Raw genomic sequence first — 15,019 nt, forward strand, 5'->3', positions numbered from 1 at the left:
CGTCAAGCAGCTCACTTAGCAAAGGCCTTTCGCATAAAAGAAAGGGGGAAGGTACAGGAGAATGCAAGATACGTAAGTAAGAGTACCTCAACATTTTTTGAGGACTGCATTACAAGTTATCCAATATCTGAAGAATCCCAGATCTTCTGTGGACACTTATGATCTTTCCTAGCATAAAACAAGACTGCATCAATGCAAGTGTTTACTACCTGGTTAGTTTGGAAGCTGTCAAAATATTGCTGTACAATACAGCCTAAAACACTGCTTCTGTCTGAGTTTAAATGAATACAACAGAAAAAGCCACAAGCTCCATGAGCTGGGTTTTGTTTTTAAAAAAGATCAAGTTATAACCACATGCTTAGAAACAGCTTTTCATCCTCCACATCTAAAAGCAGAAGATGATATTGCAAAACAACACAAAACTTGGTATAAAATTATGTAACGTCAACATACTGCCATTTACATAGCACACACAAACTGAGACTGCAAGAGTAGCATCTAGATGATTCCCCCCTTTCTCAAGCAGCCTTTACTAGATGGGGCAGATGCACAAGACAGTTGCATATCCAGCAAAACACTGTTACTCCATCTGACAACTCAGCTTTCTCCTCCTCCACTGAAGTCTTGACTATAATTATATTTAGGTACAGATGGATCGTTTAATTTAATCAATGAATACCCGGAATCATAGAAAACATCAGATTTCTAATTTTATTTTCATGTCATCTTATTTAGACAATGATTCATGGCATACAATTTATCATCAGTCAGAAAAAGGACATTTTTTTCCTTGTTTACATCACATGCTTATGCAGATTTTAGGGGAAGAGAGAAAGCTGACAATACCACAGTTTTGATAGCAATAGCATTTCTCTCTGCTCTAGGTCTACATTCAGGATGACAGAAGTGTTGCTACTGGAGGTTTTAGACTTTTCTTTTTTCATGTTGCTTAAAAATGTCATTGCTAGCTCTACTCTTTGAGAAAGCACACACACATTTATCATTACATTCCTTTAGAGATCTAGAAAGCATTAAGTGCTTCATTTTCACGTATTTGGGTATTTTGTCACTACACATTACATCTGTTTTTTAAGCCAAACTGTCAGAAGCACAGTTTCTACTTCTAGGAATCATACTGCATATGAGAAACAGCATCATTACCAGTCAACTCGATTATAGGGTTGGGTTTTTCTCTGTGCTACTGTTCCAAAGCTTCAGTTAGTTGCCAGAGATGGAGACCCTGACTGAAGAGTATCCCATCCTCAGTCACTTGAATGGGGAGAGTTTCCAGCAGATTCCACTTGACAGGAAATTACACAGGAGCAACACTGCTAGCAAGCTTATGCAAATACAATACAGTTCATATACAAATTCATTGGTATCTCCAAAAAAAGTAAACAAAAAACAACCACCACAAATATTAACAAGTCCCAGTAGCCCTTTACATTTGACCATGACTGCAATGATCTCCAACAGCACTGTACCCTGAAACATAAATCAACTTTCCTTCTAGTAACAGGATTAGTCAATACAAGGACAGCAGCCATACTTCATCAGAACACTGTAAAATAACTTTAGACTTATTCTTGGTGAGAGCAGCCACAGAAGTTACCTAAGGCCACTCCAGTGGTCATAGCTTGATTGGAACATATGACTAAGATGATGCCTGTTTACTTCCATATAACTTATGGTAAGAACCTGTTCCACTTGGAACAAACATTAATTCCCCTGCATTTATTCCATTTGGCAGAATTTTTAATATGGTGGTAGCCTTTTCATGGCAGCAGCTTTTCATGATGGCTCACAAAATTAGGACTCCAAAACTAACAAAACCAATATTATGGTAATCTACTAACTACTGCTTTTGTAGGATTAATACTGTAAATGCCTGATGGTAGCACAAATAAAGCTGAAGGCAAATCAAACAACTGTCATAGCTACAGATCCATACAGTGAAGAGCCACAAGAAATCTCTTCAAGCACAAAACACAGTTCTGGGCAGTTACAACCTAATGTCACAAAGCAACAGTAAACTGACACATGGATTGTCTGAAACAGTTTGAAAGCTGTTGAGAACAGCATTTCTTTTTTATTTCTAGTTGCTGCAATTCACTTATACTTTTTCACAACTTAAGATTATCCCAATCTTTTGATACTCCCTTTTTGCCTTGAAACAAAAGCAACGACCCAACACTGAAGTCAATAGAGCAGGGTCCAAGATGAGATACAGGAGCCAGAAGCAGAGGTTTCTTCTTCTTCTGCCAGAAGCCAAGGTTTCACGGCACTCAAAACCCAATGCCTGACGTCTCACACATCCTGAAGTCTCATACATCACGTACAGCTGAACAAGTGTGAAATGAGGGAACAGCAGGTGATGGTAACCTTGAGGTTTCTCAATAGAAAGGTCATGTAAACAGACTCCTGCAGCTACCAAGATGCTACTATCAGAAATGAAGTGCAAGAATCCACATCCTTCACTTCAAAGAAGAAAAAAAGATAGTATTTCTTCTCAAGACCTGTTTTCACATTCACTACAAGGCAAACTAAACGTGAAGACAGCTCAGGTCTTGCAGTCATTGCAGCTCCACAGGAAAATGGGGGAGGAAAACCTCTGAACAGCTGAAACACTGAAGTTTTAGCTAACATCACTCAGCACAGCATTTAAAAACAGAAAAGATATCTGCAATCTCTGACCAAAATATCAGCACCAACTGTAGTTACTGAACAGCAATCACACATCTTCATAATGCCAAAGGTGCCCTCTTTTGGGTAGCACTTCCAAGAAAGCACCATTTACAAGATACACAGTTCAATAGTTTTACTGAAGTTGTTTCAGAGAACAGGAAAGACTTTCTCACTACTCGTGCACTTTGATAGTAAGAGTAAGGCACAATCCCTTCAGGACTACAAGACTATTCCTACTTTCAGATCACAAACAGAAAACCTAAATCACCAGTTACCAGCAGGGATTAGTTCTTATATCCTTTGCTGGAGGACTTGGGTGTCTCTCCAATTAACAAACAGCCCTTTTCACAATGAATTGAAACTTCTGTCTTTAGATACTCTGCCTGCCCTGCCAAAAACATCCTTTGGAAAGTTATTTATTTTTCTTGACTGCCAGAGAAGACAGTTAAAATAAATTCAGCTATTTCAGCCCTTTGTTCCCTGCACATCTTCCTTCAGCTGCAGTACTGTGGGAAGGCTGGGGGGGAAGAAAGTGACAAATGAAACCCAGCTCAGCATCCTCCAAAGCTACAGAGAAGGAGCAACACTATAGCTTCTCACCTTGAAGACATCTCATTGAGATCCATACCCTTTCTCCCCAGTGACCTGCCTTCTCCTGGAACAGGGGCTCCAGGAACCATGCCTCCAAGAAGAGCGCCTGGTGTCTCTTCTGCAAAGCCCAGGCAGCCACCACCCAGTACAGTCTCTACCTAGGCATGCCAACAGTGCATGTCATTGGAAACCAGAGGCCTTCTATCAAAATTCTATTTGCTGCTCAAACCTGAGATAATTCTGATGTAAATTTTTGCTGTCCCAGCACCACCAGCCAAGGAAATCCAGCTTTTTCTGAACCTGGTTATAATGCACTTCAAATCTCCTAAGCTGAAGCTGTGTTTTAGCATCCAACCCAAGAATCAAGAAACACAGGTTAGCAGAAGGAGCAGCTTCCAGATACCTCTTCATTGTAACTACAGACAGAGATTGAAAACTCAGAGACATGGACAAAATGCTGTGGGATCATGACAGAGATCTGTTTATGCCACTGTATGTAAGGCCACCTGTGTGGGCTTCACCATATTTCAGGGAATATTGTTAATGAAACCACACTGTTGTTAATGTAAAGCTGTGCTGCCAACCAAAGCTCAGGGTTTCATCCAGCAGCACTGAAACCAATTGTGCTACAAGGATCCCACCATAAGGACAACTTCCACCATTAAATTTCTACCACATAAGGTAGGCCTGAGGCAATTTCTGAAGGGGAACATCCTGAGATGAACCAGACAGCAGGTCTGCTCTGCTGGAGATACACCATGCTGTTACACATGAAGCTGCAGTTGCCAAATTAAGCCACCACTTCCATGACAGCTGCTCAACACAACAGCTCCTTGGAACTGCTGGCTGGGGTGTAACGTAAGGAAACAAAAAGAAGTCTTTCTCCTAAAATAAAATACAAGCAAGAACCAACTGCATTACACCCAACTCATTTAAGAGAAGTTACAAAAACCCCTTTCGAAGAAAGGTAAATTTAGCTTATTTCAAAACAAGGGGTGCCCACATCAAGTATGTTGGCAACCTTAGTAAAGTTCACTTTAATACCGATTACAAATGCAGGGCTAAATGAGACTTTCAGGTCCCAAATCAGTAAGGGAACAGTTTAACAACAAAAATGTTTTAAAACAACATTAACTTTTCAGTGCTCTCTGTTCCTAAACAAATCTCATTCTTTCACTGAACTACTCAAAACAAAGGGATAGCTTTTAAGGCAGTTACAAGATAAGGCCAAGCTTTAAAGGGGATGTTTTAGTAGAAAACTAAATGGCAACTAGAAAGAAATATTGGTTTTAAGTTTCTTAGCCTGACTATTTAGGATGGCTCAAAATTCAGGAAATAATGGGCCAAATACCACTAATCTATGCAACAGCTTGAAAATAGTTTTTCCTCTCTAAAGGCATCCTTTCAAAAAAAATGCATTTTTTCTTCTTCTACCCATTTACTGAGCCCCACAGAACAGGTCACTTAAAAGTTACAAAAACACATTACAGGACTAAGACAAACTCAGAATGGACATTATTAGAGACATAACATAGGCTGTTTAGGCAGTGATCACATCAAGGTGTGTTACGTTGCAGACTGGCTGTAGAAGACTGCTAAAGAGGCAGAAAGTGTTAACGAAATACTGTGAAAGACACAATAGGTAAGTTTGATACTGAAGTGCCTTAACTTTTAAATGATTTACATAACCCTTCTAATAAGTTGGGGCTGGATGTTTTCAGATGAATTGTATTGCATGCAGGAGAACTACTCATTCCCCATGACCCTCACTTGGTACTTGAGTTTTCCTAGATCTCTAGTGCAGATTTCTGTACTGAAGATGAAGAAACAAAGGCGACAGCCCAATCTGGAGGCAACATCTAGCTGTGCTTCTCACTGTCTTAAGAACAAAGCTACAATGAAGATCTGGAGGCCATATGAGGTTATCTCACCACAGGCTCCCAATGATGAATTCGAACTTCTATTCTTAAATCAAATACAACTGACTTCAGACAACTGATCTGGGAGGTCATAAAGACTGCCTGTTTGGGGCTTTTCTTAGCAAAACATCCCCAATTGCTCTAGATTTCCCAGACAAGCAGGGTAGAGGCTCATCTACACTGTGTACGGGTCAAGTTGTGTTGTTCAGCTTGTACACTACACCCACAAAGCATTTTACTCTGTACGACAAATTGTTCCAACCTTTGGAAATCAATTTTAGTCGATGCAAGAGGAATTCAGCAATGACCAACCAACCCATAATGAACACTGTTATGGAAGCCACCAAAATCACTCACCACATACCCAAGCCCTCAACCAATTCATTCCGTTCACATGTTATTTCACTAACCAAATAATTACATATCTCAGAAATCACCCTCTGCACCCTTTCCCTCTGTTCCAGGGAAGTTTTTATACTAATGGGTCTTTGTAGCAATGGCTCAGGACCAGTGACTAGTGTGTAGATATTGTAGTTTCAGAATTAGATGCATGATTTTGAGTTCCAGTAAAAGACACCTTGTTTAGCCCACAGATACGGAATTCATTCATTTCCAGGAGAAAAGTTCAAAGGGCATGATCCCAATATGCTTTCATGCTACAACAGAACAGGGACAGCCTAAATAAAATAGAACACAATGTTACATCCACAAGTTCTTTAAAGAAATTGATTGCATCTTTGACAACTGCACAAACACCGCACCGCATATTCCTGTGGACTCTGGCCTACAACTTTCAAGGCTGCATCAGCTTCAGATGGCCAACACCTCACCTTTTGAAACCCAGGGACTAGCTTTACTCACAGACATCACTGTCCACTTGACAGCACTGTTTCACTAACATTAATGTTTCCCAGATTGCCTGGGTTGCTGTGAGCAGCTTTTTAAACCACCACGCACCCACAACTCTGTCACACTAACAGTCCCAGCAAAGCCTGCTACCTCCAGTAACTCCAACCTTTCTCTAGCAGGGTTCTGTGCTAACAGTCGGCACCAGCTCCTGAGATGCCAGTACAGGGACAGCCTTTTCTAGCATAGGGAGCCAGGAAAGAAATGAAGGTAACTCTTCTAGGCAGGATGGAGCAGAGTCTGATAACCTACTGTTTCAAATAGTCTGTAATAATGGATACCGCACATCTTTCTGAAGAGTCTAAATAATATCAACTCTCCCTCCCTTCCTCCAGGAACTAGACACATAGTGCTAAAAATGCAAAAATCTGAAGCCAAGTTTCACACACTGCTTAATCAGTAAGTCTTATCCAAGCTGTTGGAGGCTAGCTGTTCATCAATGCATTTGGTGCCCAGATGGGATATCTCTATTTAACAGACTAGCAGTTGGGCCCCCATAGCGCTGATGCCTTTTCACAGAATACAGGCCCACGTTTCAGAGTTAACAGTTCTCAACTGCATGCACAGTTGAGCTTCATTACTTAAGAATACATTTATATCCACGCAATTTTACAGTTATAGTAGAACTGTTGTGCAAAAATATAACTGTCCCAGTTGCAAGGTAGTATACCTTTTATTTATAGCAAACAACAGATGTCCATACCAGCCATCTAAAGAAAATCTGGACATTGCATTGATTCTTGGAGGGGCTGTAAATAACTGACAGGTCATAGATGTTTTCTGGGCATAGTTTCAAGATGGCACTACTGCTTCTATTCTAACTCAAAGTGTATTTATTACACTTGAACCCCAAGAGTTTTCATTTTTATTGTGAGTAGGCATACGGGATTCCCAGCCAACACCATGTTCCACGAGGTAGAGTCTTATTTGATATCATGAGAACATCTAGCTCTTGTCCTTGGGCCATGTCTTTCAGCAACCGGGATCATTTCCCATCAGTATTTCCCCATCTCATCTTTGTGGTTTTCAACTTTGCTACTTGAGGCTCGGTGGCTTTCCTATCTGAATAATCAGTTACAGGATTGTCTACAGGTAAGATGATCTGATCTAAGAGTTCTCTGGGATCCAAGTTACGTCATGAAGGAGCTTCAAGTATCTGCAGAGGACTAAGCTGATTGCAGTGAAATAGTACCTCAAAGGAGCCCAAGTGACACTTCCTTACTTTCAAGTCAAATCCTACCGCCCTGAAAAAGGCACTGAATCTATACACCACATGCTCTCCTAGTTTGCTCTGTACTCCTAGTATTCACTGGAGTCAAATTCTTTAAATAGCAAGTTAGATGCTTGGCACATTGCAGCCATATACATACAGCACACAGCTTTAAAAGGCACCAGAAAGTATGCCAATACCCTGCTCTTACCATTTCTAGAACACTGTGAGCTATTAAGCTGTTGCAGAGCAATCTGAAACTTATAGAGTGTTGAGCTATAAATCTTAATTTTAAACCAAGAGATGCTAAAAACATAACTGGTGTCTTGGTAGTGTTCTAATAAAGGACAAGATAAGCCCCCTTTAAATCTCTGTCTCCTTTAAATAAGAGGAGAATCAACTCGACTCATCCAGATTAATTTTGCAATGGGACACTTGCTCCCTTAGTGTTCACGTGGGGACCAGCAGAAGGTTGAATTCCACTTAATTTACTTTAAAACTACATATTCACCACTCCGTTGAATGGATTATCACTTATTTCAGAAGGGCAAGCAAGGGCTTAACACTGAATTTTAACACTGATTACCACCTTGCTCTAAGTGGGATGGAGCAAACAAAAGTTGTTGTAGAAGACAGCAGAACCTTCACAGAAGTATTAACTTCTGTCTGCATGGATACTGTGGAAACTGTCACCAAAACTGCATGATATTGTCAAGCAGCTAGTACGCAAGCCATATATAAAGGTGTTCTGAACACACTTACCCGCTTCAACACACACCATTGGCTGCCCCAGGCAGACTGTCAGACTCCCAAGCAGTCAGCCAGACCTGGCTTCGAGGCCTCCCCCCTTGAACTAGATGGCGTCTGCCACTTGGTTGGCTGCAAGTGAAAGTCTTCAGGTGTTGTGCCAACCAGGGTATGCTGTTTTACCCACTTGCTAATCTAGCCTGGACATCCACACAAGGAACTTGGATTTCTCAGGCAACTCCCAGGAGCAGCCAGTACGAACAAAGCCATCTCCTCTGTCTCCACCAAACTGAAAGTGTGTGCTAAAGAGGTCTGCAAACACAAGCTATGAAAACCGAGTGCCACCATAACATCCGAACTGTTCTGAGTTCACCAAATTGCCCATCGCATCACTGAGCTTCACGAGTTCTCCAGCCTTAACAGACCCTAGATTTGCTCATTAGCAACAAGAATCTTTCATCTGCTGCCATTTTTACCCTGCTTCAGTTGTGATCAGAGACTATTTCCTCAAGACACTGGTGGACAAGAACAGTTAGTGGACTTTGTTCTAAAGGTGACACAGATGGCAGAACAGACCTTAATCCTGACAATCTGAATAGCAAGTAGAAACATCTACTGTGATCTTTTCTACTTTGCAAATTATACACATTTTTCTTCTGAAATCATCACAGTTTTCAGAGAAGTAGCTTAATGCAAAAAGAATTCCAAAAACAGTAGTTGCCTCTGGGGTTTTGTCTAAGTGGTTAGGGTAGTACTAATTACTCATCTTTGACAGTTATCAGAAGCTTTGTAACTTACAGCAAAACTCACATATACAACTGTAACATACAATCCTACCCACTAAGCACAGCACAGATTTCTACCACACGGCATGACAAATACTCGATTCTCTAAGATAACTTAAAAAAAATGTGGTATTGCGAACTACTCAAAGTAACAACTCATGAGCTTACCTACTTTATCAGCATCTTTGGGAAAAGAATACTGAAATATAATTAGTATTTCTTCCAGCTGTCACTTGTGTGTGGACGATGCTATTTTTACTGCTACAAGCTGAAGGGTCCTTTAAATACTGCAAAAGCAACACAAGTCAGGCTCACATTCTCTCTCTTCTGAGGATTAGAACAAGTTTACTATTCACCAATCTGTAGCTGTAATTCTTTGCAATACACTCCAACTGATTGTTAAAACTGAACAGCATTTAACATTAATTTTAATGAACATCGTATTTCAGTGCTTCAGTATTCAGAATGCATCCGGGTTTTTTTGTGAAAACCATAAATCTAGAAGTTAGCTTTATATTTTCTGCCAAGATTTAAATCTTAATTCCCACAGGGCTGTGTATTTAATGATATGAAGGCATCGTTTTGCTAGACACAGTCAGTCCTGAAAGCAAAATCAAGTCCTACAGAGCAGCTGAAATTTCTACTGGTTAGAGCAGAAGACATTTACTCACTATTTTTTAAGTTTGATTTAACTCTTTATGTCTGCCAAAGATTTGCTGATCCCTCCTCAGAAAACAAAAGTTGACTGGTGTCACCTATTCTGAAGAGAAGTTTGCAAACAATCCACCCTGACAAACCTGCTAAAAAGAGGACACTATTGGGATGTAAAAGGTTGCAACCATGTATTATTTAGCCTCTACTGGTCATCCTACAGCACAAGTATTATGCTCAGCCTTCATGAGATTATCAACATCCAGAAATTGCAGAATTTGAAGGAGTTTCTAGGTTTTTTTGTCTTGTTGAAACAAGAAATCTTTGGATAGCCTCCTCCTACCCAAACAAAATATAAACTAAGAATTATTTTAAAATCAGCACTTCCTCCTATTCCAAAGTGAAGGGACCAGATGCACATATGAAAATACCAAATTCCTCATGTGGTTTTACAAGCGAGATACAACAACTAGAACATGACGAGAGAGATTGAGTGTACTGTACTTGAGAGGCCAACTTCAAAAGCAGAAGACAGCAGCATCCAGATGTTTACTAGCCCTTACCTCTTCAGGTTACCTTAGCTTCTATATACAATTAAGAGAAATCTGATGAGAGCAGGCCCTGTACCACCCTGTAGCAGTTTTGGGATACACACATCAGCTCTCTCCCACCCACAGGTGTCTGCACACTGACTGCCTGCCTCTTGCCACGCAGCCCTGGCCACCTGCCATGAACAGCCCTTGTACTTTCTAAATAGTTACCCATGATCAGCCTAGATAAGCTTTAGGCAGTGGAAAACCTGTCAGGGACAAGCCAAAACACTGAAGAGAAGACAACGGAGCTGCAAACAGAAACCAGGAACCTGTAGCTGCTGCCATTCCCCTCGAAATCAGGTGCAAAGGAACCTTTACACAGGGTGGCCATGCCTTGCACCGGCTTACTGGTGCAAATTAAGGCAGAGTCAGGACAACATCTCTTTGCTGATACCATACTTGTTCAGAGGTGTGCTGGCAGCTGCTGCCACAGCCATGTAACCAGCAGCAGTAGCATCAGGCGAGCTTTTTGAAGAGCCTCCTGCTGTAAACAAATCCCAAGGTAACAACAGAGGATCGCTAGCATACGGTCAAAGTTCTGTATTTTTTTGTCGCTCCTCAAGAGAAGCAGATACATCTGCTGATTGTCCTTTCAACACTTGCCTGTAATGAGCATTCACAGGCCAGGGAGAGCATGAAAGCCACAAGAACAGACACAGAAGGGACAGAAAATCAAGTTCAAGAAAAGTACAGAAGAAAGGAAACCAGTGAACAATGTTTTCCATGCTATTTTTATGCTTCTTTCCTATCCTTCATTTCTCCAAAGGTGTGGGGCCCAAAGACACTAAGGTGGGCTACAGACCATTCATCATGGCCCACGGAAATCTTGTCACTCGTTCCTCTTCCCAAGCCTTTAACTACCTCCCTATGTTAATAGCACAGCCAACCATTTCCCCCCACAACACTAAGCTCAAGTTAACCAAGGGCACAATTTCTTGTTAAGCAGATGGTCCATGACACGAGACATTCGCAGTTTTGTGAGCATCAGCACAGATCATACGAACAGCAGAGCTAAGGACTGAGGCAGTACTGCACTTGCCACACTGGTCTGCTCTCTGCCGGTCCCACAGACTACTTGGCTACGGTCCCACAGACTACTTGGCTACGTGCAAAACCTTCTGAAATGCTTCTATCCTGTTCTTGTCAACAAAGAGGGCAATTGAGGAAGGGTCCCTTTGGTAGATCATACAAGTTCCCTCCATTCAGGAAGACAAAGCCCAACCATTCAGTCTAAGAGCTGATTGTATGCAAGGTCAAAATGCCACAAGCAAACCTTCAAGGCAGCATCTATCCAGCTGAAGGTATATGAAGGGCAGAGCCCCCAGCTGGAGTCCTACTTTGTGCTAAAACCCCCAGTGGTGGTAATCTGTGGGTAGACTGACACCTCCCGAATGCTAGTACAGGAGATACCCTGAAGGTGAAGGAGGAGTACCAGCACGCAGATGAAAAAGCCTTGTTACTCTTGAGCAAGTTTGGGTCCTGCAAGACCTGGAAAACTTGTGAAGCTCAGTGATCTTTCCTGGGTAACCAGGTAAAGTGGCATGTGGCAGAGGGACAATCCATGCTCAGAGAGGTGAGGAGTCATACCTGGTCATCTGACTTTCCCACCTCCTGGCTTTATTTTGGGCAAGAGGGAGGGGGAGGTAGAGATGGAAGAGAAAGAACGGCCTAAATCCATGACTTCCATGAACCTCTGCTGTCCTCCAAGCTACAGGGGCAAATGCAGCTCCCCTGCTATCCATCTTTCCCCAGACTGCAGCCCTAGTGAAGCACAGGAGCAACGCCTGCTCCAGGTCACAAGCAGTTCACGATTAATACAGTATGACCAGCAAGGGCAGTGCAGTCCAGGCTTCCTCAGAACAGGCCAGTTCAAACATGTCTCTTTGAAACTCGGGGGAAGATTGATTTCTGTATGCATTTTTCGTAGCTGGTGCCACAGGTTGAATGCCATGATTTTAAAGCCAGGAGCATTCTCCCTTCTCTATTTTATCCTGCATGGCTAGATTTTGCAATTTATTTGAAATAGAAACTTTTCAAGCCTAAGAATTTGGTGGTTTATTCCACCTTCTTTTTTAAGGATGCTAACACTTGAATCCACATAGAAGATCGAGGTAGAATACTAACACTCAAGCCAGAATGCATTTTTACATCTTCCTTAGGACAATTATTTAGACAAGTTTCCTGAAACATTGATCCATTTTAAGTCTGCCAACTTCAATGCTCCTTCTGGAGCATTAAAGTCCATAGAGTTACTTTTAATTTATAATACTGCACAGTACCAGCACTTCTGAACTTCCAAATACAAAGTCTGCTTTGTTTCTTGTCCCAGGAGCAAGGAAAACAAGCTGATGCAACTGAAGAGTAACGCTACTTTTGTTACACCTGCCTACTGCCACCATACAAGTCAGATGACATTCAGCAGCATATTTTGATGTAATCAAACCAAAGCTACTAGCAAAACCGAAACTTTTGCTAACTTGTAGTTCCCAAACTGCAAGAAACTCACATGAGCACTCACCTTCACAGAAAAGTCTAATTGAATACTGGTAAGATTCCAGAAAGCCAAAATATTAGGTAGAAAACCTGAAGATCTGGGGGACTCTACTATGAGGAAAAAAAAAAAAGTCCATCACAGTTCATTTCGGAGGAAAGCTAGTAAGGATTCAGACTTATCCTTGACTGCTGACTACCCAAAACATTACAGCATCACGTGAGTGCTGGGCAATCTACAGTGAAACTTACTGATTAAAGACAGTATTTTTTAAAAATTACATTAGCATGATGTATTTCCTTGACAGGTGCATGTCTTTGATAAAGACATGAAGAAAAAGAGGAAAGACAGAAAGGCAGAAAGACCAATATGTACCAGCAGCATAGGAACTGACATAAAACCAGTCCTCCTTTTATGCAACATCCTACCTGAATGTAACTGGAGCAACAGATGCTCCAACAAAGGAACTGTCCTGGCAAGAAATAATTACAGCAACAATAGCAATAAAGTGATTGCACATCTTGGGGTCTTAATATAGCGAGACCAAGACCAGCAGAATCAAAGTCACTTTCTTTTTTAAAAAAGCATTTAAATGCAGCCTGCCAGGGAAGAGCGGTAAGTTTAGATCCAACAGCACCTTCTCTCTCTTGGGAGAAAGTGCAGGTAGGAGCCTTGGCTAAGCCTCTGCTGCTGCTTATCAGCGCTACACAGTTCCTACATTAATATTTTCTTTGCCGCTCTAGGAATTACATCCGTAAGTGTGGTACCTCTCTAAAACTCTTGTCTCCCACATACGCTTTATGGAAGAAAGCGTTTCAAAGGGCAACACGCAATGAAATTTCAACATTACACTCTTTATGCAGGATAATATTTTGTTTCAATAACGGTTCCCCTCGGCCTGGTTGTAACAGTGAAAACAATTCCTCCGGAACAGCTTGCTTGGAGGGGGAGTAAGAGCAGTATGACTTGCACTGTAAGTGGGAGTTACTTCGCAGCCGCTAACCCACGCTCACGCTTCCCCGCGTTACTCGTTCATCCAAGTTCCACGAAAGCCTCAACTAGTCTTTTTCGAGTCACAAATCAAGGTAACTTGGCCACTGAGTTTTTGGTTAGTCCTCCTGCTCCTCACGCTATCCAGCAAAATAAAAAAAGGTGCCTTAATCCAGAGACTTCCAGATCCATCCTCCAGACACGCTGTAAGCATCTCGGACGCTGGAAGCATCCCCGCTGCTCACCGACTTCATCCGTTCACGTTTCCAACGCCCTCCAAGACAGGCAGACACCCCCGTCCCCAGAAGTTTGGGGCAGAGAAGCAACGCGCCCCAAACTTTCGGCACCCCCGTGGAACACCCCGCCGCGGCGGCCGCAGCTGCCGTTCCCTCCCGCAGCGAGGGCAGGGTGCCGGGCTGCCGGGCGCGCACCGGCTGCCATCCCGCCCTGACGACCCGCGCTCCCCGGCGGCGGGCGGCGCGACACGCCACGTGAAGTCGCGACACGGGGCCGCCGCCCGCGGCCGCCCACTCACCTGGGGGCAGCTGGAAGTTGGCCGGTAACTGGAGGGCGGCCGCGGGCGGCCCCTTGGGCGCCACCGGCCGCGGGGCCCCGGGGGCGGCCCCCCGCGCCGCCGGGGTCCCCACGGGGGCGGCCGCCAGGCGCGGCGGCTGCGGGGCGGCGGAGGGCGCCGGGCCGCCGGGCAGCTGGGCGGCGGGGCCGCCCCGGTCGGGCGGCGGGCCGGCGGCGGGGGCGCAGAGGAGCCTCACGGGCGGCGCGGCGGCCGCCTGCTCCGGCGGCCCGCCGGGCATCAGCCTGAGGGGGGCCGCCGCCGCCGAGGTGCTCATGGAGGAGGCGGAGAAGGAGGCGGCGAGGGGAGACGGGGGGCAGCCGCTTCGCGCAGAGCCCCGCGCCGCCCCGTGGCATCGCGGGCGGGGGACGCTCAGGCGCTGCCCCGGCCGCCGGCTCGCCCGCCGAAACACATGGTGGCCCCGCTCTGCCGGCTGCCGGCCGCTGCGCGCACGTGGGCCCGGCCGGCCCGGCCTCCCCTGCCGGCCGCGGGAGGGGGCGGGGGGCGGGCGCGGGGCGGGCCCACACCGCCGGCGCGCCCTACTGCGGCGGCGCTCGGTCCGGCCCGGCCCCGCCGCCCCTCAGCGCCCGCCCGGCCGCGCCGCGCCGCCGCCCGCCGTGTTGATAGAGCCACGCGGACCCCCGCGCAGGCGCCGAGGGCCGCCTGCCCCCCCCGCCCCCCGCCGCCACCGGGTGGGGCTGGGCCGGCGCTGAGGGGAAAGTTGGCGGTACTCCGCCTCTGCGGCGGTTGGGCTTTGCGGGGGCCGGGGTCCACGCTAGGGTGGAAGGGGAGGCGGCTGCCCTGCCCCGGGACGGGGTCTCGCCGCAGGGAGACGCTGCGTGGCCCCGCCGGACGGCGACGTCGCCCCCACCTGGCTGCG

The 15,019-nt window shown here is 44.9% G+C and overlaps 1 protein-coding gene across 1 annotated transcript in view; it reads right to left on the bottom strand.

The window, feature by feature from the left end:
- TAF4B (TATA-box binding protein associated factor 4b) overlaps positions 1-14,416 on the bottom strand; it is a 74,773-nt gene extending 60,357 nt beyond the window's left edge. Inside the window, exon 1 of the mRNA XM_074847653.1 lies at positions 14,104-14,416. Within this exon, the coding sequence (XP_074703754.1) occupies positions 14,104-14,416 (313 nt within the window). The remainder of the gene's footprint in view (positions 1-14,103) is intronic.
- Positions 14,417-15,019: the final 603 nt, after the last annotated feature.

This window comes from Strix aluco, chromosome 1, assembly GCF_031877795.1.
Source record: "Strix aluco isolate bStrAlu1 chromosome 1, bStrAlu1.hap1, whole genome shotgun sequence".
Classification (NCBI taxonomy): domain Eukaryota; kingdom Metazoa; phylum Chordata; class Aves; order Strigiformes; family Strigidae; genus Strix; species Strix aluco.